This window comes from Lampris incognitus, chromosome 21 (genome assembly GCF_029633865.1).
Source record: "Lampris incognitus isolate fLamInc1 chromosome 21, fLamInc1.hap2, whole genome shotgun sequence".
NCBI lineage: Eukaryota > Metazoa > Chordata > Actinopteri > Lampriformes > Lampridae > Lampris > Lampris incognitus.
In genome coordinates, this window is record NC_079231.1 from 18,323,760 (window position 1) to 18,347,392 (window position 23,633).

Genomic DNA, 23,633 nt, shown 5'->3' on the forward strand with positions numbered 1-23,633 from the left:
ATAGGCACCACACCACGTGACGCCCGACGCCCCGCCCCCTCCGATTCGCACGTGACTCGTGCGGCCTCTCGGCGGCGGCGGTGCAGCGGTTGCTCAGTAGTCAGTGTAGATTCTGTGGAGCCGGCAGCAGCTACATCTGGCTACTGGGTCTCCGCTGGCCGCCACCACGTCTACACACCCCAGCACAAGGCGGGAGGACACACATATGCAAACGACCAAACACAACACTCATGTACACGATTAAATCCTCATGTCTGTGTAGCTTGTGATTTTAATGACGTTCTGTTCATCTGTAATGCAACTCTCAGTCCGTCCTTGGATTTAGAAAGTTAAAAAAAAAGAAGTTTGGGCGTCCGGGGTGGCGTAGCGGTCTATTCCGTCGCCTACCGACGCGGGGGTCGACAGTTCGAATCCCCGTGTTTACCTCCGGCTTGGCCGGGCGTCCCCACAAGACACAACTGGCCGTGTCTGCGGGTGGGAAGCCGGATGTGGGTATGCACTAGCGCCTCCTCTGGTCGGTCGGGTTACCTGTTGAGGGGGAGCGGCGCGATCCTCCCACGCGCTACGTCCCCCTGGCGAAACTCCTCACTGTCAGGTGAAAAGAAGCGGCTGGCGACTCCACGTGCATGGGAGGAGGCGTGTGGTGGTCTGCAGCCCTCCCCGGATCGGCAGAGGGGGGTGGAGCAGCGACCGGGACGGCTCAGAAGAGTGGGGTAATTGGCCAAGTGCAATTGGGGAGAAAAAAGGGGGACCCCCCCCCCAAAAAAGTTTAAGTTTTTCTTTTTAATGTACTCGTTCCCTTAAAATGAGGGGGAAAACTCACTGGCAGACTTCATCCTGGATCGCACGTGGTGGTGTTGGGTAAGTTCTGGACCTGGCATACAGTGTAGGATTCTGTGTGGGTGAGTCTACAGCTACATTGTCTGCTGGGTTTCAGGCTCTACCCGGAGGCCTCCACATCCCGAAGCCCAACACATCCCGTAGCCCAACACTTGGGGGGGGTAATTTTTAACGTCCGCGTGCGGTAAGTTATTGAACCTGTGATTTGTGTTAACAGTTGTACCACATTTGGAATAAAGACCAAAAAAAAAAGGTGGTGTCCATGCTCGGATGCATGGCCGCTTGCAAACGTGACCACTGAGTACCGTGTTTTATTTCCACCCATGAACGTCAAACACCCCCACCCCCCCACACCCCATTCCCCACTTATGAGGAACCGACATTAAAACGCACAACTCGCCAAAAGATAATTTGACAACTTTTGTGTTTATTGACTCATCATAAAACATTCTTCAAACAATAAAACAATTTTAAATGTCCGTTTCTGTACAACGCTCGCTAAGCAGTTTTATTCATATATAGAAAATGTAAGAGGAGTCGTGTTAAAATGACAGAACTCCTTCAAATTTAATGGCAGGTACTCTGGAAAAAATAACAGCATTCCATCAACAAATATTTTCAAGCAATAAATATGTATTTATAAATAGTGTAAATTTACATCAAGATTAGAAACATAACGAAACGAAAGAAAAAAAATAATCACAAATTAAACTTTATTTTGTAATCTATGTGCAACCCATTTTCTTCGTGACTTGGCTAGTATTTTTTTTTCCTAAAATTTTCCTTTTTTTTTCTTCCTTTTTTTTTAAACCTAAGAAACAAAACCAAAACCGAACATCGTAGTTTCCAAAAAAAAGAGAACAAGACGAGGATAAAACAAAAGCTGTAAAAAACAAAAAAAAAAAACAAACAACAAACAAAAAAATTATATCACCTAAAACTCTTCACATTACAAATTTTTTTTTTACATTTTTTTTTTGTAGATTTTGCTGTCCAAAGAGTTTTTAAAATTACTATCTACCCTAGAAAAAAAAAAAAAAAAAAGACCAGTTAGGCTAGTGCTCCTTTAGGAAGGGAGGAGGGGGGGGAGGAGGAGGTGGGGTGAGGGAGGAGAATTCAATAAAACAAGCGGAAGCCAACAATTCATCCTGTTAACAGAATAAAAAGAAAGAAGGGGAAGAGGGGGATTAGGTTGTCAAGTCAGTAGTCTTTTCAGGGTGTTGTTGCCAGTTCTGACAGTTAATTATCTACAAAACATTTTCATCACGCATTAATAATCCCGCTCCACCCCCCCCACCCCCACCCAACTGTTTTTGATTAAGTCCTCCATTAAAACAGGGCAGAATCATTGTCACTTGAGGGGGGGCAGAGGAGAGAACGAGAGAGCGAGAGAGAGAAAGAGAGAGAGAGAGTCCTGTATTGGGTTAGAGCGCTCGGTGGCACCTCCCTCTGGGAGGGCCGGGCCCAGCACTTTGAACAGGTTGCATAGACAGACACTTGGCCGCCGCGGTCTCGGGCCGTTGCTAGGAGACCGGCCATACGGGAGGGGCTATGGGCGTCGGTGGGGGAGACGGCCTTGGCTTTCCTGAATATCAGAAATGGTCCATGTATGGGAGTACGTGTGTGTGTGTGTGTGTTTTGTCTCGTCGTTAATACAAGTTCCTGTAAATAGGCTCGATCGCTCCGCAGAAGAAAAGGGTGTCGTCTAATGTCAAGATGAGGATGAGTGAAGAGGAGGTGCCTGGGGGACGAGGGCAAAACAAAAAGCGAATTAGTCTCAACACGGAGTCAAGCTGGCACCTAGTCTTTACGGCACTGAATCCCGTTTTTTTTCCCCCATTTCTGCTAGTCTTCCTTTTTCCCAAAGCCAGGGACAGCTTGGTCGTCTCCTGTGAAAACTTACTTCCTGCTGTGCCGTCAGACCTGATCGTATATGAAAATGCAAATAAGATCACAGGTATAAGCATTTTCTTATACGACGCAGCCCATCGGCGACCCGACAAGCTTACCCATACAGGGGTTGTGCGCCTGTGTTGTCACCGGCGGACACAATTTCGGCAGTTTCAGACACACACGGTATTGTGGCTGCTAACCGAGTGTCATCCCTACAGCGTTTATATAGAGACAGACAATCTGCAAGTCCGGATAAAAGCTAGGTATAAAGATGCTGGAATTTAAGTGAAAACATGTAACATATGTGTTGTAGATAAATAATACTCCATGTTTTGTTCATTAAATATTGACTACGTCCAAAGGAAACAAGATGGCCGACTAGCCCATTGAAATAAGATTGCGTTTATTATTTTTTACTTCACCGCTTCCAGAGGAAATACACAGACAGGTCCTCTTAAGTTGAGGGGGTAAGAAAGGCAGCTGCCCGGGTGTCTTTCCGGGGACTTACTAATGTAAACTGGTCGTAGACCTGCATGAGGTCGTCCATTCTGTGTTGCTCCAGCACTACGAAGTTGTCCAGCGTGGCGCTGCCCTTCCTGGCACAGTCCTGGCAGTGGACCACGTACTGCTTGCTGGACAGGAACTCACTGCGCACAAACAGCAGGTTGAACACCTCCACCTGGTGCAAGCACGCACACACACACACACATACAAACAAACACACACACATACATTAAACAAAAAAACTACAAACTAATATATATATATTTTTGATTTTGATATACTTTATTGATCCCCATAGGGAAGTTATGCTCTGTATTTAACCCATCCTAGCTGTATAGCGAGGAGCAGTGGGCAGCCGCCGTGTAGCACCCGGGACCAACTCCAGTTTGTCTTGCCATGCCTTGCTCAGGGGCACAGACAGGAGTATAAACCCTAACATGCATGTCTTTTTTGATGGTGGGGGAAACCGCAGCACCCGGAGGAAACCCACCACAGACACATGCAAACTCCACAAACAGAAGACCACCTGGGATGACCCCCAAGGTTGGACAACCCCAGGGTTCGAACCCAGGACCTTCTTGCTGTGAGGCGACAGAGCTAACCACTGCGCCACCCAAATAACATGATGAGTGTTGGAATATGTGGAACCAATGAAAAATAGAAATCGAACACATTTGGCTCCATGTGAACGCACTTTCTTCTAACAGGACACATGAGCCAAAAAAAAAATCCAAATTACGGCAAAACAGCCCAGGCACTTCCAGTAGAAATCAATACTCGCAGTGCGACTTAAATCCCGAAAAATCCCATGCCTGGATGTGAGGAGTTCCTGTTAGGCTTACTGACCTCGCAGATGGTGCAGTAGTGGGCTGGCTCGTCTCTGCTCCTGGGCCTCAGCACTGTCTCCTTACCGGCGGACGCCAAGGACTCCTTCACCCACTGGCACTGCTTCAGCGTCCGCAGCAAGCAATACCTACAAGCGGTGGGCAGAGGTGCATGTCAGGTGGGAGCCACCGGTTCAGCCTCGGCACAAGCTTCAAAACGCAAAGCTCAAACGCCACCAGATGTGTAACACAACTACACAAATACTCTGACGACAGCAACTGTGGCAAGTAAAAGGGTAAGGAGTCTCTGACTCACTTGATCATTTCAAACAGCTTGTGGTCAGACACTTTGATGTTGCGCGCCATGTTCCAGGAGAGGTGCACCATGGGAACCATGGACTTGACGCTCTGGAGCTTGTTCCATTCGTAGCGTTCCACGGCAAGCTTGTATTGGTGGGCTATGAGAGAGTAGTTTGAGATTTGCAGTTTAGTCACAGTGATTTAAAGAGGAAAAACCTGGAAAAAACAATTTGTGACTCAAAATCAGCGACAAAACTCGCCGATGCTTTTGATAATGACAACTCCGACATCAGCCCCCTGCACCCGGACTTCGGGACGTACCAGTGAGAGGTCCAACGTTCCAGGCGATGTTGTTGCACCAGCCGATGGCTTGGACCCAGTGGACGGTGCCCGTGTTGAGCCACACCAGGTCTCCCGGACGCTGGATGAACCGGTACACAGGGACATCGGCCTCGTACAGGTCCTCCAGGTTGGGCCACCACGAGCCCATGAGGAAGTTGATGTTGTTCCTGATTGGGAGAAGGAGTGATGGATGGAGAGGGGGTGTTGGGTGTGGGTATGTGGGTGGAGAGCGACAGTGAAGGGTGGACATTATGGGGGGAGGGGTTAGGAATGGGATGTATGAAGGTAGGAGAGAGGGGGAGTAGACATGAAGAAAAAGGATAGGGACAAGAGAGTGCATGTGAGCAAGTGATTTTGAGTTCAAGGAAATAAGCCTAGTGAGATCTATCACTCCTTTAACGATTTTGGATTTTTCTTTTCAATCCAATTCTTTCCATTTCCTTTTCCGTGCACATTAAAGTGGTCCATTCTCTTTCTACCCAATCCAGATTACAATTTGTTGGGGATAATGTCATCTCCCGTTCCTCTTGCTGCTTTTACGCTATCCATTTCGCTCACAAGCACACACAACTTTCACCACGCAAGTGTTTGATGGCTGCATGCGTAAGTAGTGTTTTGTTCCAAAATGGCAGCTGTCCAGTTTGTGTTGGTGTCTGGGGGGGGGGGGGGGGTCGGATATAGATTGATCGTATTCTCTTTAATGTTTCCATTTTGTAAATGTGAGCTCTCGGAGATAGCTACGAGCAGATGTTATGCAGAAAGACAGGAGAGCAAACTTGGATCTTACTTAAACTTAAATACTGAGAAACGTGGTGACCCGGACACACGGCCATTCCAAACCAATTTAGCTATTTGTATTTGGTTCACCCATTTTATTAATATTTTTGAATGACTTTGATCTTGTGCCAAAAACTGTCAATTTTTTATATTATTTTTTTGAACAGTGGACATCTCATTTTGGAAACAAACTATTTTCACGTTCGTACTTTTCACAGAAGTTGCTCATCACTCCCCAGTAGGGCTCCGGTACAGCAAACCACTCGCAGTCTCCCGGGCCGATGTTGATGTTGACCGAACAGAAGTTATTGTGTTCCTGGTGACCTGGATGGACACATTTTGTTCATTTAACGCCATTAACATGTGTATATTAATCATGTGACAGTCATCATGTACACAGAAAACGCTTGGTGGTGTGACTAACCGACAGCTTTATGGGATAAGCAAGTACAAACGCTCACAGTTGTGATGCCTTATGTGTGCATGACCATGTGTTGTGAGGGTGACTGTGTGTGTGTTGAGAGAGAGAGAGAGAGAGAGAGAGAGAGAGAGAGAGAGAGAGAGAGAGAGAGAGAGAGAGAGAGAGAGAGCCGACCTGGTATTCTGCTGCCAGGGACTTTCATGTAGAGTTGAACGGTGTTCATGCCCAGGATGGTGTGCCCCACATGGCTGAGCAAGTTCCCAGCCGATACCACACGGGCAAAAGCTGGGAGTTTACTAAGTTCCTGCAGCTGCTGTTTCCACCTGGAGGAAAACAGGAATGAATGGCCAGGACTTTGTAACATGCTGCACTTCACATTAGCTTTGTGTTAAATAAAGCAAGTAAGTTTTGGTCATGATAGTTAGCAATGTGGTTAGTGATTGGGAGTGACGAAGAAGGACAAGATTAGGAATCAGTAAATTAGAGGGACAGCTCAGGTTGGACAGTTTGGAGACAAAGCAAGAGAGGCAAGATTGAGATGGCTTGGACATGTGTGGAGGAGAGATGCTGGGTATATTGGGAGAAGGATGCTGAATATGGAGCTGCCAGGGAAGAGGAAAAGAGGAAGGCCAAAGAGGAGATTTATGGATGTGGTGAGGGAGGACATGCAGGTGGCTGGTGTGACAGAGGAAGATGCAGAGGACAGAAAGAAATGGAAACGGATGATCCGCTGTGGCGACCCCTAACGGGAGCAGCCAAAAGTAGTAGTAGTAGTAGTTAACAATGTGGTTCTCTAGCTCTGTAGGCTGAGCATGCATTCGTGGCTGCCAGGGTTAGGGGTCATTCCCTACATTAGATAGTGTGGTACCAACACTGGCAGACTTGAGGGTTCCATTTCTAATGGGATAACTTCTGCTAAAAACAATTCTTTACATTCTTGACAGTTCACGACACCTCTTGAACAGCACTTTGGATAGGTGTGTCTGCCAAATGGCATGCATGTTTGTATATTTTTGGAATATTTCAATTCTGTCCATCCCTCTATCAATCCATCCATCCATCCATTATCCAAACCACTTATCCTACTCAGGGTCGCGGGGATGCTAGAGTCTATCCCAGCAGTCATTGGGTGGCAGGCAGGGAGACACCCTGGACAGGCAGCCAGTCCATCACAGCGCCAACACATTCACACCTACAAACAATTTAGTATGGCCGATTCGCCTGACCTACATGTCTTTGGACTGTGGGAGGAAACCGGAGCACCCGGAGGAAACCCACGCAGACACGGGGAGAACATGCAAACTCCACACAGAGGACGACCTGGGACGACCCCCAAGGTTTGACAACCCCGGGGCTCGAACCCAGGACCTTCTTGCTGTGAAGCGACCGCACTAACCACTGTGCCACCCCTAATAGAACTTGCAGATATTGTAAGCAGAAGCAAAATACCAAGCAAATCTGTGTTGCTGTTGTGACGTATAACTAAAAAAGACAATTGAGCAAAGCAGGTTCAATGATAGACTTACTTCTTTTCATCCGACACATCGATGTTTGTTCCAAACTTAATGTGCTTTAAGGGACCCCTTCTTTTACGTGCAGCACTAAAACACAAAAACACACACAAAGAGATAAAGTCTTGGTTATCAAATCATAAAGAAAACATGCAGGTTATCATCTGCAGTGACCATCTTGTAATAACAATTTCTGAGTATTTAAGAGGAAAAAGAGGGAATTGAACATATCTGATCCTGTACCTCTGTAGCTAGAACAAGGGCAGACGTAGTAAATACACCCAACAGAGGCTGGATTACAAAGCACAATTCAAAGTGTAACTTTCTCCGCCAGGTCTGAGCCTAACTCCAACCACTGCATAATTTCAAAAAATACTAATAAGTAGGCATGGGGCTGAGAGGGTGGGTGGGGGTGGGTGGACGTGTGAGGCAGGAGTAGCTGGGGAGATCAGCGAGAAGGGTCCAGCACGCCTCCAGAGTTGCTGCCGCACACCGCCGTACCTGGTCCCCCCCACCGGCCTGCGCATGGCGTCGGATACCGCCCCAATGCGGATGCGCTGCAGACAGAGGGGTGCCCCATGAGACGGGCTGCACACCACGTTTTCCGGCGACAGGACGACTGCTCCCCCAGCCCCGCTTCACACCCCAGCCCGACCGACCCAGTTTTCCGGTGGTGCTTCTACAGCCATCAAAAGCCCAAGTCCAAACCATTGTGCCAAAATTGAAAATGAGGAAGTAATATACCTGTAACTGACTGTAAATTGAGAGAAATTCAAAAGGTTGGTAGAAAACGTAATAAAGGTGCAAAGTTAGCGAGGCGAGCGAAAAATAATGTAAAGTGCTGTAAATGAGTCTCGATCAGCATATGTTTGAAAATGAGCGCGAGTTCACAGACTCAAGGGCGGGGGGCTGGGGGAGGTGAGTCGCCCACCTCTGATTAGAGGGCATTTACATTCTTTTTCATATCAATTTCGTGACGTAGGTTAAGTCCCAACCAGTCGACTCTACGTCAGCATTGGCCTTGCAAGGTTCGGGGCTGATTTAAAACAGTAGATGGCGTCTTGAGCCATTTTCAACCCATGAAATGGCGATTTTTATAAAATTGGTAAGAAATGTCAATATTAACTCCAGCATTGACGTGTTTCGTCACAGTACAGTCATATAATTTAGTTTACAGCTCAATAAACACATCTGGGCATCCGGGTGGTGTGGCGGTCTACTCCGTTGCCTATCAACACGGGGCTCACCGGATCAAATCCCGTGTTACCTCCAGCTTGGCCGTCTGTCTTCCCGACCAGTTTATTTATTATTTTATTTTTTTCCTTTGATCGGTGATGATGTATGCTACCTCTAAGATCATTGTCTTTCATTGTTCATCACACTATCTGTCATGCAATCAATATTATGCGTGCAAGTTGCCTACCAACACGGGGATCGCCGGTTCGAATCCCCGTGTTACCTCCAGCTTGATCAGGCGTCCCTACAGACACAGTTGGCCATGTCTGCAGGTGAGAAGCCGGATGTGGATATGTGCCCTGGTCGCCTGTTCAGGGGGGGGGGACTGGGGGGAATGGCATGATTCTCCCACACGCTACATCCCCCTGGTGAAACTCCTCACTGTCAGGTGAAAAGAAGCATCTGGTGACTCCACATGTATCAGAAGAGACATGCGGTAGTCTGCAGCCATCCCCGGATAGGCAGAGGGGGGTGGAGCAGCGACCGGGACGGCTTGGAAAATAGGGTAATTGGCAAAATACAATTGTGGGGGGGGGCGGGGGCATTCATCAAATATCAATAAAATGGACCCAAATAAAATCCCTTCATCTCTGGAAGCCTGTACGAGGCCTAATTCGTTTTACGACAGATGGAACCTGTACCTTCGTCCTTACTTTGGCGCAGCCCTGCACTAAGGTCAAGCTAAACCATGCCGAGAAAATAACGGTGCATACCTCTCTGCTGACGCAGGCTCAGTGTCCGAGGGCTCCTTCAGTGCCTTCTTCTCATTCTCCTCCTGAACACAAATTAGACATTGTTGTGTTTGTACATATGTGTTGGTGAAAAGAACAAAAAGGCAAAATTCTGTTTTCGGTGTCTGCAGTAACAGTTTGCCACAACACATGAAGAGACGATGCCTTTTTGCATCCTCAGAAGTGGTCAAAAACGATCAGATCTCCGATATTTAAACGCTGAGTGAATTTTACTTTCGTTCAGTGATGCACATATCTGAAATGCCTCCTCATTTGCTCCTCATTTACTAACCCGTAGGGACTCCTGGAAAGAAGCGGCCTGATACTGGGCGTATTTGGCAATGGTGGTGTGGGCACGGGCACTTTCGCAGCGCCACATTTTCTTGGTGCCGCTTGGGTCCCAGTTCTCGTCGGCAGGCTGGGACAGCTGCGTCCGCACCTCCACCAGGTGCTCTGGGTTGGCCTCCACCAACGTCTTCGTGGAGAACAGACCCAGGTCTGAGGAGAGAAGCAGAGAAATGAGAGGAAAAGTTACGGAAGAGCATCAAGACAAAGAGAATCAAGTTGTCTCACTATGACAAGGAGTGGCAGCGGAGTCTACAAGCTCCATAAAAAAATAAATAAAAAAATATGCACCAAGTTCTTTGGAGCTCCAACGGTTGCTAAGGCTTTCTGATTGCTCAATAGACTACCGTTACCAAGCAACATATAATTTGTCTGATTCTTCTTGGTAAAAAAAAACGCATCTCAGCGGAGGGAGGAAAAGAACAAAATGACTGAAATTACAATATGACTTGACTTCCCGCTGTCACAACAATCTTTCTACAGTAACTTTGCTCAACCCGACCTGGTCCTGAACCCTCAGTGTTAAAAGGCGAGGCGAATGACGCCATCTTACCCAGTTTAAGCGCCCCGGCCAGTCCTCGGATGACGGTGACGGGGTTGGAGGGGTTGGTGCAGAACTGGTGAAGCGGTGGGAAGAAAGCGTCCCTCTTGTTCTCCAGCTGGTTTAGGGTTAAACAAAGAATAGAGGTTATCGAACCTGCCAAGTGCCGAGTATTGAGACCGACTTCAAATGCAGGAACCTTGACAGGACGACAGATATGAGATCAGCTATCGAGGACCATTGGGGAAAGAAAAAATATACAGCACGGTTCAACATCAGCCAGGTTTTCCTTATATGTTTGCACACTCGAGAGTGTAGCTCGGAGGGGGCAGCATGGGGAAAGCGATCTTCTGTTTGAGATGAATGAGTTATGAGTTATGGTCAAACAAACGGGCTATCCTTACATACACTGGGGGTAATATTTCTTAATCACTTAATCATGTTTCCGTCCTTCTTCCAAATACATTTTGTGCTCATGATTATTTGCTGCATTAAAAAAATAAATACAAAATAAATCCAAATTAAGGTATGTCTCCATCAGATCTACTAAAGCCAAAGAAACCCGGAACCAAGGCCTGTGTCCTACGTCATACATCCATACTTCCAACGTGCACAAGAGTCTGTCAAGCACTAATTCATCTCATCTCATCATCAGCCGCTTCTCCGGGGTCGGGTCATGGTGGCAGCAAGCTAAGTAGGGCACTCCACACGTCCCTCTCCCCAGTAACACCCTCCAGCTCCTCCTGGGGGAACCCAAGGCGTTCCCAGGCCAGATTGGACATGTAGTCACTCCAACAAGTTCTGGGTCTACCCCGGGGTCTCCTCCCAGTTGGACGTGCCCGGAAAACCTCCAAAGGAAGGCGCCCAGGAGGCATCCTGAGCAGATGTTCGAACCACCTCAACTGGCTCCTTTCGACGCCAAGCAGTAGCGGCTCTACTCCCGAGCTCCCTCCAGATGTCCGAGCTTCTCACCCTATCTCTAAGGCTGAGCCCAGACACCCTACGGAGGAAACTCATTTCAGCCGTGTGTATCCCCGATCTCACCCTTTCGGTCACTACCCAAAGCTCATGACCATAGGTGAGGGTTGGAACGAAGACTGACTGGTAAATTAAGAGCTTTGCCTTCTGGCTCAGCTCCCTCTTCACCACAACGGTCCGGTACAACGTCCACATTACTGTTGAGGCACTAATTCACATCTGACAAACTGTAATTACTCTTTTGGTTCGGCTGACGGCAATCATTAAGGAACTAAATAGTTCCAGTCCAATATCACTGTTGAGTCTTTTTCAAGTATCGGACAAAGGAACGTTTTTATTTCCTCCTCTGTCAACCTGTATCTGCTACCATTTGCCATTGCCCCCAGTGAAGATTAAGAAACAGCTGAGATCAAATTCTATTTTCATTTCAGTTTGTATTTGGCAAACGTGTTTCCATTGCAATTCACCACATTTCTTTTCATCTAATAAAACAAGTGCATCCGACTCAAGTGAGAGCAAAATTTGGAATTTGGGGGTTTTATTCAATATCTGCCATTTCCGTTGAGCCATTTTTGGAATCCCCCCCTTTTCTCCCCCAACTATATCAGGCCAATTACCCCACCTCTTCTGAGCCATCCTAGTCACTGCTCCACCCCCCCTCTGCCGATCCAGGGAGGGCTGCAGACTACCACATGCCTCCGCCGATACATGTGGAGTCGCCAGCCGCTTCTTTTCACCTGACAGTGAGGAGTTTCACCAGGAGGACGTAGAGCGTGGGAGGATCACGCTATTCCCCCCAGTTCCCCCTCCCCCCCAAACAGGTGTCCCGACTGACCAGAGGAGGCGCTAGTGCAGTGACCAGGACACATACCCACATCCGGCTTCTCACCTGCAGACATGGCCAACTGTGTCTGTAGGGATGCCTGATCAAGCTGGAGGTAACACGGGGATTCGGACCGGCGATCCCCGTGTTGGTAGGCAACTTGCACGCATAACATTGATTGCATGACAGATAGTGTGATGAACAATGAAAGACAATGATCTTAGAGGTAGCATACATCATCACCGATCAAAGGAAAAAAATAAAATAATAAATAAACTGGTCGGGAAGACAATCTTGAACTTAATCTTACCCTGATAGATTCTCCTGCTCATGTTACCCTCTGTCTCACTATTTCTGCTTGCGACAGATTCTATCAAACCTTAATCATTCCCTTGGGGAAAGTGGGTCGACACTGTTGCCCAGTCACACGGCACAACTCACTGTCAAGAGTGTAACCATCCTTAGACTTCTGTCCTCCTTTCCAGTGTTGTTTGACAAAATGATTAAATCAGCCATATGGGATGCAAGAGAAATGTGAAAGCTGAAACCAAATTCAGACACTTTCAGATGCTAGCTGACAAAAATGATGACAGCATTGCGTATGAACGGTGCCATTCCCACCGTACTGTAGAGATATAGAAATGTCAATCATCAGATGCTACTTTTCCCCAAAAAATATTAATCTCTACCATAATCCCAGTCTCTCAACCGAGCAGGTCGGCAGGTAACCTTGCGGCGATGTCACTTACATAGATGCTGGGCGTGGGCGGGTTGAGTTTGTCCTTCGGGAGGGGCGGGGAAGGTGGAGGGGGCAGGCGTGGTGGGGGACACTTATCCAGGAGGATGCTGCTGTTGGAGAGGCCATTCTTCCCCAGGTTTCTGGACAGAGAGTACGGGGGGGGGGGGTTAATAGTTGGGCGGGGGATGCTACACTTTGAATAGTGTCTAAATCAGAGAAGTATTAGCGGACTGTTCTCATCAGAACATCTTGTTCCATAAAGAATTGTTTGCCTCTTGCGTTTAACCCACAGTTTCTTAAGTGCAGGGCAATAATTTGGTTCCTAAAATGACTAGGAACTGAGATTAAGTAAAAATGATTGGGATCAAACTATTAACCAACACTGTTATTTTAGACTAGCAACACAATGGCAGTGCAGACTGGTGCTACAATGGGAATATTCTATATATATATATATATATATATAAATAAATAAAAAATTACATCCTAATGCAACACGTGGAATTCAAAACAACATGTCATGATTTGGAAAAGGCTGAATATATTATAACATAGCAGCTAGTGCTCCCCGTCAAGTATGTCCATTCCTGATGATTTGCCCTGGTGTAAGAATATTCCTCTTTAACTGACGAGATGTCTGGTGTCCAACAATAAAGAGTTTCATACATTTATTTTGGTACCAAAGACAGCACTTCGGTTTATCACAATGAGCTCAACAAGCAAGGCGCTATAGGCCTTCCACCGTCGAAGACGCCACTAAGTGGTCAGCTTTCGTTTAAGCCTCGACAAGGGCGATGCCGCCACATTGAAGGGGGGGGGGGGTCTACAGAAATGACTATTCCGTGATGAACGATATCTGCGTGGCAACAAGACTGCCCAGTAGCTTTTGGTTTTGTTTACAGTTAGTTACATAACCGGTTCCGTCAAACGTTGTAGTTACCCCTATTATCCACTGGGGGGAGACATCCTCAAGAACAACCCTACCTCGGAGCAAGAGCGTCTTATATGGACACTGAAACGGACCCTGCTGACGTCTTCAGGACAAAAAAAAAAAAATCCAAATTGACCATACCAAATGAATTTAACGAAACTTGGAAGCATATTATACCCTGTGTATACAGCTACACAGGTAGAGCCAACAATAATGGTGAAGATGGTTGGGAATGACTCAGAAGGGCTTCCAGAGCAGCTTGACATAAATTTGCCCATCTGCAGGCTACCGGTTGGTTCGTACAGCCAAACTCAAACCATTACAATCTGTAGGAAATAAGCCTCAAGCCCTCTGCAACCCGCTTCTATTGATATATGTTATTTTGTACAAATCTAAGAATTTTGTGGTCTGAATGATTGGCTGGTAAGATGGCGTATGAAAACTCCCTATTGCTGAAAGGATCAGTCCATTTATGACTTGACAGAAAAATAATTGATTGTAATTTTGGTAACTGATAAACTGATTTGGACATTTTATCAGCTCAAAACACCTAACGTTCTCCTTGTTACAGATTTACAAATACCAAGATTTGCTTTCCATTCTCCGATTCAAATCATAAGATGAATTATACTTAAGGTTTCTCTGGCTGTTGGTCAGACTAAGTAAAAAGTTTTAATACACCTTTTTGGGCTCTGGAACTTGTGAAGGGCGGTTTGACATTTTATAAACTAAATTATATGTCAATCTGAATATTTGCCAGACAAACTGAACAGGGAGCATTTAGCTGAAGTGCATCTATGGGATAAAAATATCAACAACCAACCAAACTGTGTACGGTAAACATGTGCACCCCATTTCTCAATGTGGGTATGTAAATCCACTGAGACAGTACCTGAGATTTAGGGCTGAACAAACTCATCTTGAACCTTCTCTTTAAAGGATGCGACTGAGAATGTTGAGGAAGAGGAACACGGAGGAAGGATTCCAGTCTCACCTGCAGGCCTTGAGCACATCTGTGGAGCTTGGGTAGATGGATACCGACGATGACGATGAAGAGCTCTGCCCGTGTGGGGGTGTGGCTTTGAGACTGGTGGTGGTGGTAGGCGGCTCGGCTTTCATCGGACTCCGCGAGTCCTCAGAGATGCTTCCTTTGCCATTCCCGTTCACGGCAGGTGCAGTGGATGTGGCTGTGGCGGAGACCGTGGGACTGTGGGCGCCTGTTTGGATGTGTTCTGAGGATTTGGGCGAGGGCGTGGCGGTGGATATGGCAGAAATGGGCGAAGAGGCAGCCGAGCTGCCCTGGGCGTGGGGGGTGGAGGGCAGGGTGGCTGGGTGGATGTTGTTGACCTTCTTGTGGGGCTCAAGGGCGTTCGATGCTCCAGCCGCAGCTCCCTCCGACTGTCCGTTGCCGTCCCCGGGGCCCTTCCCCCCCGCCAGCAGGGCAGATAGCCTGGGATTGTCTGCGCTAAGGCTCGGCTTCTCACCACCCTCGCCCATTTTGCCGCCATCTCCCAGGTGGATGTGATTGGCCAGGCTCTCTGGCTGCACCCCTGTGGTGTTGGCTGATGACAACAGCGGTGGTGTCTGGCCCTCAGAGCCCCCATTGCCGTGAGACACGGAGGCTTTGATGGGGCCGGTTGTGGTGTTGCCATCTTTGGTAGGGGGCGCGTCAGGTGTCGCTCCACCTGAGGTAGCGGAGTGGGGCAGGGCAGGGGGGGATGGGAGGTGGTTAGGAGCCTGTTGCCGTGGCGACGCAGCACTGGCGGAATGTCCGACCTGATTGTGAGAGTGGGGAGGGGCAGCGGCAGAGCCGTCAGGCGTCTGGGGGTGAGACAGCAACCCGTTGGCGTTGGAGCCCGCCGCATGCGGAGCAGAACCCTTCTGAAGCCCCTGGAGGAGTAAGAGATGAAAGCTTAGTAATTGACGAGTACAAATAACAAGAATGTGTACAAGCGCTTGACTGATTCATTTACTGGTGGATAAAATTGGCGTCACTTTTCTACAGGAATTTGGGACAGCTACGTGGATTTGCCAGTTCTGGCAAATGAAGGAAATTGTTATTGGGTTCAATGTTGTGTTGATTAAAACTCTTTTCCACTGAATAAAATGTCATCTGACAGACCAGTGTCAAGGTTTTCATTCATTAAGGGATTCCTGGAACATCATGACATTTTGAGACTTGACACATAACAGGAAGATGTGGGGAAATTGGGATAAATTCTCTTGTGACAGCACAGAATACCAATGCATTTTTGGATTGATGTATAAGAATCTAGCGGAAGGTTCACAAAGGCTGTTCAGGAAAATCACTTGCAAGAAATGGCTTCTGTCATCTGTCATTATTTTTCCTAACATTTACTGGTTGTCAATAACAACTTTCTAGATCTTTTGAAGCTGAAAAGAAGATTAAATATGGCAGTCAGGGTTTCAGTATTAAGGCTGGGGTTATCTATGTGAGCACTGACCTGAGAGGAGTTTAGGTGCAGGGCCCGGCGCTGGGTGGCTCCCTGTGTTTGCGTACTTGTGCAGGTGTGAGGTAGCAGTGCGGTGTAGCCGCTGCCGGCAGGCTGCAGGTAAGGCACATCTCCATTGGGTCCTGTGGCCATGGGCCCTGGCTGATTATTACTACTATTATTACTACTACAACTAATTCTGTTACTATTACTACTACTGGTGCTGTTGCCCACAGAGAGGGAGTCCAAGTGTCCGTGTGGCCCAGGGCCCATGGGCCCGTTGGCCAGTGGTTGAGGCGGGCAAGGGGGCCGGTGGGGTCCCAGCTGATGCCGGGAGGGGTGAAGGCTTGGGTGGGGAGAGGGCAGGGAGTTGGTGGTGGGGCCGTTGGGGAGCGAGGGGCGCGGCTGTCCTCCTGAGGCATTCTGTCGCATCTGTGTACAGGAAAGAGGACAGTTAACGGTCAGTTCAGGTGTTTAGGTACTGCAGCCCAGATCTGGCTGACTGAAAGTAGTTCTTAGTGTCTGCTTTAGATTTCTTGTGATGGTGGGGATCTGTCATGTCAAGGCAACTCTGGCATAATCAGAGAACCATCCATCCATCCATTATCCAAACCGCTTGTCCTTACCCCTGGGCCACAGGGATGCTGGAGCCTATCCCAAGCAGTCATTGGGCGACAGGTGGGGAGACACTCTGGACAGACCGCCAGACCATCACAGGACCGACACACACACACACACACACACACACACACACACACACACACACACACACACTCACACACTCACACCTAAGGACAATTTAGTACAGCCGATTCACCTGACCTACATGTCTTTGGACTGTGGGAGGAAACCGGAGCACTCAGAGGAAACCCACGCAGACACAGGGAGAACATGCAAACTCCACTCAGAGGACGACCTTGGACAACCCCCAAGGTTGGACTACCCCAGAGCTCGAACCCAGGGCCTTCTTGCTGTGAGGCAACCGCGCTAACCAACAACAACAACAATAACAATCGGCGAACCATCTCACACTTCTTTTCAAACAAACTGTTCTATTTATCTAAACTTATATTCTCTTGTAGGGTGTTGTGATTATTTGTGGTAATCATATTCTAAAAATGACACAGTGGTAGTAATCTGTAAAATCCTCGCTATGCTGCTTACAATAAATTCAGTCAGGATAACACAAAATTTTTTTCCCCCTTCAGAACGGCAATAGTTTATCGATACACTGAAGTTTATCAAAGCAGCGTACAATCCCCAAGCAGATACGGTCAGGTATCTGTCAGGTGGATGTGGATGAGCAACCAAACAAACACAACATCAGCACCATAATTATATGTAAGCAGCACAAACTTGTTTCCTTCAGTTAGACAGCCTGTCCTTGAGTAGGGACGAATGTCATGAGGGGTAACATTGATGTGTGGCTAACATGCATCTGAGGCAAACTGGTTCAGCACTGAGCATGTGTTTCCTAACTGAGCATGTGTTTCCTAACTGAACTTACTCCATTCATAAATTCTGTTCATAAATAGGCCTAGCACGCTGGTAAAGAACATTAAGCTAAACTAAGCTCTCGGTGCTCATTTCTCTGTTTAACTTTCTTCCTCAGTCTCTGTTTCTTCCGCTTCCTATTCACGAAGACCAGAATATGCTCCCATTCAACTAGTATCTGCAAATACTTTGGCTGGGTTCATTTCATCTTGCATGCGAGTATCAGACGAGTGGCGTTTAATCAGGATCCAGCGAGTGCCACCACAATCACAGCAAACAACTTTGATTTGATAGATTTTATTAATCCCCGATGGGGAAATTCTGCTCTGCGTTTAACCCATCCTAGCTGTGTAGCTAGGAGCAGTGGGCAGCTGCAGCACCCGGGGACCAACTCCAGTTCATCTTGCCATGCCTCAGTCAGGGGCACAGACAGGAGTATTAACCCTAACATGCATGTCTTTTTGATGGTGGGGGAAACCGGAGCACCCGGAGAAAACCCACCACAGACACGGGGAGAACATGCGAACTCTACAGAGGACGACCTGGGATGACCCCCTCAGGTGAATCGGCCGTACTAAATTGTCCCTAGGTGTGAATGTGTGTGTCGGCCCTGTGATGAAGTGGCGGTCTGTACAGGGTGTCTCCCCACCTGCCGCCTAATAACTGCTGGGATAGGTTCCAACATCCCAGGACCCCGGTTGGGATAACCGGCTTGGATAATGGATGGATGGGTGGAAAATACTTCATATATGTTCATGTGTGGATCTGGAGTACAATACATTCAATACATTTTTACACCATGTCTTGGGGGACCGTTTATGCTGACTTTTTTCTCCCCATCCTGGTCTGAGTGTCTACGGGTGGGTTACCTGCTGCTGGTGCTGCTGCATCATGGTGAGCTGCGCCTCCAGCTGCTCCAGCATTTGAAGCTGCACGGGTTTCAGGCTGGCCCGGTTACTGCGCAAATGTTCCAGCAGCTGGGACCAGGCAGGGACAAACCAATGAGTGACACAGTTGAACAGAGTGCTCTACCTCAAATAGCAACAGTCTGGGTTTTGTTAAATGGCCACATGGCGGAACTGTCAAACGCGAGCAGTGGTCTCCGACCCTTTGCCGCGAAGGGCTGTGCAAACGCAGGGTTTAATTCAAAACACCTTATTAGCTGATTTTACCAATTTTCAAACCTTCAGAGATATGGAGGTCATGTACATTGTAAAAAGGATTAGGGTTCTTTATGGCACGCAGTTTTGGCACCACTGCTTCAAAGTCAATAGAGGTTTTTTTCTACACACTGAATTCAAGTAGAAAGACATTTCCAAAAAAACTGAGATTGTTAACATAGTTTAACAAGACAGAACGTGTAGATCCTTACTGTCCATGTTGGGAAGAAAACTGGTCTGAGCTTAGGCTCGGCTAAGAAAACCATCTTAAAAGCAGGAGAGGTGCTGCCTACCTGTAATTTCTGTGAGGAGAGGTACCAGTTGGGAACTGGCTGCTGTGCTGGATTACTGGCCCATGAGTCACCCTAGGGAAATAAAAAATAAAATTAAGAAGATTAAAGTCGTGGGTTAAGTAAACCCTAATAGGTACGGACAGGAACTGAGGGTTGAATAAATTACAGAAATTAAAAAACTAAAATCTCCCAAGTTAATTTAAAGCAAAAAAACACGGAGTTAATAAACCACCCTGCACTTTGCAAAGCTGAACGACATAGTACATGATTTATTTCCATGTATCGAGAGGTAAATCTCTAAAATTTAACAATCATGTAAGTGAGACATTTTCTCAAGCCAGCTCACCAGACCAAAGAACGAGCATACACTTGTTAACACTAGAACGACCAAGGTGGGGATTTTCAAAGTTTAATAACTGTAATAAATAAATAAATAAATAAATAAGATACAGACCTGCTGCTCCCTCAATGCTCCTAAAATGGCATATATTTGCATTAAAATTAGTTTTAGATCAATTGCACAAAAAAGATAAGATCTACCTCAAACGACCATGAGCGGTCAAAATGACCACGTGTAATCTGCGCGTCGTTGTGTGCGTCATGTCACTATTTATGACGTGTGTTGGTTGCATCATTTCCTTCGCGAAGTTCATTGCTCTGTCCTAGAAACACACCAGCATTCTCCAGTGCAGAGAAATAGTCTGAACTTGATTTTTGATTATTTCCAACGTGTCTGGTTACAGGCGCCGTTACAGATGCACCATGACTACCACCGAGGCGTTGCAGTATTTACAGGCATTGGACAGCGGCCATTTTAAATTGTTTGAAAAATAGTATTAAAGTTGTTAAAATGTTGATTTTGGTGTCAGCTTCATAACAGACATACTAACATATGTAATGCATTAATATCTCAACTGGGTATTTATCTTGACAGAATATAGAGTTTAAAAACTGGTGGTCCTTTTGACTGCCCATGGTCGTTTCAGGTAGGAGTGAAATCTCGGTCATTCTAGTGTTAACTGCAGAGTATAGCCAATAGGCTGGCAATGCGACCTGTTTGTTAGTATTATATACAGTTATCTATTTCAATACTTGAGCTGTTCATAGAGCTAACAGCTGAATATGCAGAAAGCCGTCATGGCTGACATCACGACATGATGATAGCAATCCATGGAAGGAGAATGTGCACACTGGGATAGATGACCGTCCCTGCTTAGCCCAGCCCTCCTGTTTGCAGCTGGTCTGTTTGGTTGTCGAAGCATCAGATGAGCAAGGCTCTGGTGAAGTGACCCATGTGTAATTATGTGAGATTGCTACCTTGGTGGGGCTGGAGGCTCTTCTCCTCTTGGCGGGGCTGGACTGGTCCTCAGCCTGGCCCAGGGAGCCGACATGAGGGGGCAGAGACTGTCCCGAGCCCCCGCCCTCCGCGCTTTGGTGGGGCTTACATGCCTGGAGAGAGAAGATGGGGATTGGGGGGTAGGCAAAGGGAGAAGAAGCGGGTAAAAGGAAAAGACACGACAAAAAAGTCAGGAGAGAGAGGGGGTCAGAGTAGAAGAAAAGACAAGAGGGGAGAGGTAAACGGAGCAAACATGGCGAGGAACACAAGTGAGGGGATGGAAAAAGGAGGGCAAACGGAGGGTGCAAGTATAAAAAAAACATATGCAGGTAGACATATTTGAATATCAACACGTAAAGTAGCGGGTTAAATGAGGAGCAAAGGGGTGATTTAACAGGAGAAGCGACGGAGGGGAAAAAAAAAAAGCAAGATGATGAAGGAGGAGGCCAGAAAACAGAGCAAAGCGAGGGACGGGCAATGAGGAAGGAGAGAAAGAGGAGAACATTTCTGTGATGTTGTGTTAGCACTTCTAACAGCACACAAACACACATTTCCTGCATATCTGGAGGTACTTCAGCAAAGGGCAATAACAGTCCCAAGGGCATTCTCCTGTTTAGAATAATATGGGGTGCAAGTATTTTCCCCAAATGTTGCTTGTTGTCAAAACTTGCAGCACAAAAAAAGAAGCTCTACGAAGAACATTTCATTAACCCCATCGACACAATAGCTTTGCCTCACAACGACTTTTAAGCATTTAACACTACACCACGGTAAGACTCTACGGCAGTTGCTGCTGAAGCTTGCTGCCCTTTCAAGCATAAAGTTGCATCACATTTAACACACCCTTACCTTTATATGGAAGCCTATGGGCCAGTTGTGACTGACTAGAAATGCAGATCCACTGTAGCACTTTTATTTATTTATTTATTTATTTATGGCTCTTCCCCCCTTTATTTCCCCAATGTAGCCGTCCAATTACCCCACTCAATTGTGTCTGTAAGGACGCCCGACCAAGCCGGAGGTAACACGGGGACTCGAATCAGCGATCCCCGTGTTAGTAGGCAACGAAGTAGACCGCTACGCTACCCGGACGCCCCTCCTTCACTATTCAAGGGACTTCAGTGTAATTTGAATGGTGTGTACTGTGAGCAAAATTTGAGACTTCAGGAATCCTGATTTTTTTTTCTAAATTTCTTCAGAGAGAGAAAAAAAATGTGCGGCTGAAGCCAAATGATGTAAGCTTTAAAGGAGCAATAGGCGGCCGGTGATTTTGGGCAGAACTTAAGAAATATTTTCAAATCCTTAAACCGAATTCGACACCGCCCTTCCCAATCAGAAAGCATCAGGATGCCTCCAAAGCCATGCCCCGAAAACACACGCACGTGCCGGACACACCAGCTGGTTGAAGCGAAGGCATTTCGCCTGAGACGAGCGTCATTCTGAGCGGAGCCGAATTAGCTGTACCGAATGATGTCACACACGTAAGAGAAAACTATCTTTATTATTATAATGAACATAAACAACGAACATGTCCATTGTTAGCACTCACGACTGACTCGCTAGGTAGCTAGCAGGCAGCTATGTGTTAGCAACCGGCCTTTGTGTACGCGCAACTGTTCTGTGCATAACAAACACGCGGGTCACTGAGGGTTTGATAGACAGCTCGCTCGTTCCAATCATTTGACTTGGTTGTTCGTTTGATTGGCTGTCATTGTTTTAGCTCCCGCCCCTTACAGGAACGATGGTTTTTTCTCATGTTGGTGTCAAACGTCTTATTTTTTGAGTACTATCGATTACAGTCGAGATATAATAAGAAATTTAAAATTCTGCCGAAAATCGGCGGCCGCCTATAGCTCCTTTAACTGACATTCAGTCACATCTGACCCAGTGATAAACCAAGGCTCTGACCTGAAAATTGTGCTTACTTTCAAAAAAAAAAAAACAACAAAAAAACAAAAAAACTTTCACATTGGGACAGGCAACTTTCAATATCTTTAAACATACCCAAAGTCTATCAGTGCTGAAATTTAACACATTCAAACATCATGTCAGTTGGCATAACAATGAACACACACACCTACATGGACACAATGGAACTAGTGGGCCTCTACGATGGGGCATGAATAGTGGTTGTGTGATATTAGGGGGGGCGCTGCTGGGGCTTGCAGGCAGCTGCAGGACACCTAAGGTCAACTACTAAAATGGGGAGGGGGAGGGGGGGAGGGATATGGACGGAGCCAATGGGAAACCTAGACTACTCTACGACAGCACGACCCCACCAATCACATCAGGGCTTGGTCACAGGCCAAATGTCAATGAGTGTGAGAACGGCAAACACTGCCACTTGGCTCAGAATTAAAACCTTTTAATCTCCTCAGAAAGGCAATGTTCTTCAGCCAAAATCCAATAAGATTACGATACAAAAACAAAAAAAACCAATACAACATTGTGATACAGGTACAACCATTCGTACCCCCCAAATGGATTTATCGGACTACAAAGAGGTCACTCTGACCGCTACGTCAGATTAAGAACAGGATTACAGAAACTGAATGGAAGGAATTTTGGGATAAAATTACCGAAAAGATCCGTACAACCTTTTCTGTTTATTTGAGCTCGTGCCGATTGCGGTGGGTGAGGCCGGCCGACTACTGTGCTAGGAGAGGAATGGGACAGTAAAAAAGCTGGGTAACACTTGGCCGATGCCACCGGGGCCCTCACAAATGCCGTAAAGCAGCCATACATGGATGTGTCAGAGCTGATGTATGGAAATAAACGTGGCAACGTTCAGGATATAACTGTGGAAGTTACATTTGCGAAAAGGATTATCCTATTTTCCGAGCCGTACCGGTCGCTGCTCCGCCCCCTCTGCCGATCCGGGGAGGGCTGCAGACTACCACATGCCTCCTCCGGTACATGTGGAGTCGCCAGCCGCCTCTTTTCATCTGACAGTGAGGAGTTTCACCAGGGGGATGTAGGGCATGGGAGGATCACGCTATCCCCAGCCCCCCCCCCCCCCCTGAACAGGCGCCCCCGACCAACCAGAGGAGGCGCTAGTGCAGCGACCAGGACATATACCCACATCCGGCTTCCCACCCATAGACAAGGCCAATTGTGTCTGTAGGGACGCCCGACCAAGCCGGAGGTAACACGGCGATTCG

General features: G+C 47.2%; 1 protein-coding gene across 1 annotated transcript in view; it reads right to left on the minus strand.

The window, feature by feature from the left end:
* Positions 1-1,848: 1,848 nt before the first annotated feature.
* Positions 1,849-23,633, minus strand: part of LOC130131613 (histone demethylase UTY-like) — a 69,571-nt gene continuing 47,786 nt past the window's right edge. Inside the window, exons 14-30 of the mRNA XM_056301379.1 lie at positions 20,454-20,585; positions 19,137-19,208; positions 18,553-18,660; positions 16,202-16,621; positions 14,731-15,626; positions 12,816-12,945; positions 10,278-10,383; positions 9,672-9,877; positions 9,362-9,423; positions 7,428-7,502; positions 6,076-6,224; positions 5,690-5,804; positions 4,683-4,870; positions 4,378-4,519; positions 4,084-4,210; positions 3,242-3,412; positions 1,849-2,581 (exon numbers count right to left, since the gene is read on the minus strand). Of these exons, the coding sequence (XP_056157354.1) occupies positions 2,552-2,581; positions 3,242-3,412; positions 4,084-4,210; positions 4,378-4,519; positions 4,683-4,870; positions 5,690-5,804; positions 6,076-6,224; positions 7,428-7,502; positions 9,362-9,423; positions 9,672-9,877; positions 10,278-10,383; positions 12,816-12,945; positions 14,731-15,626; positions 16,202-16,621; positions 18,553-18,660; positions 19,137-19,208; positions 20,454-20,585 (3,129 nt within the window). The 3' untranslated portion in view covers positions 1,849-2,551. The remainder of the gene's footprint in view (positions 2,582-3,241; positions 3,413-4,083; positions 4,211-4,377; positions 4,520-4,682; positions 4,871-5,689; positions 5,805-6,075; positions 6,225-7,427; positions 7,503-9,361; positions 9,424-9,671; positions 9,878-10,277; positions 10,384-12,815; positions 12,946-14,730; positions 15,627-16,201; positions 16,622-18,552; positions 18,661-19,136; positions 19,209-20,453; positions 20,586-23,633) is intronic.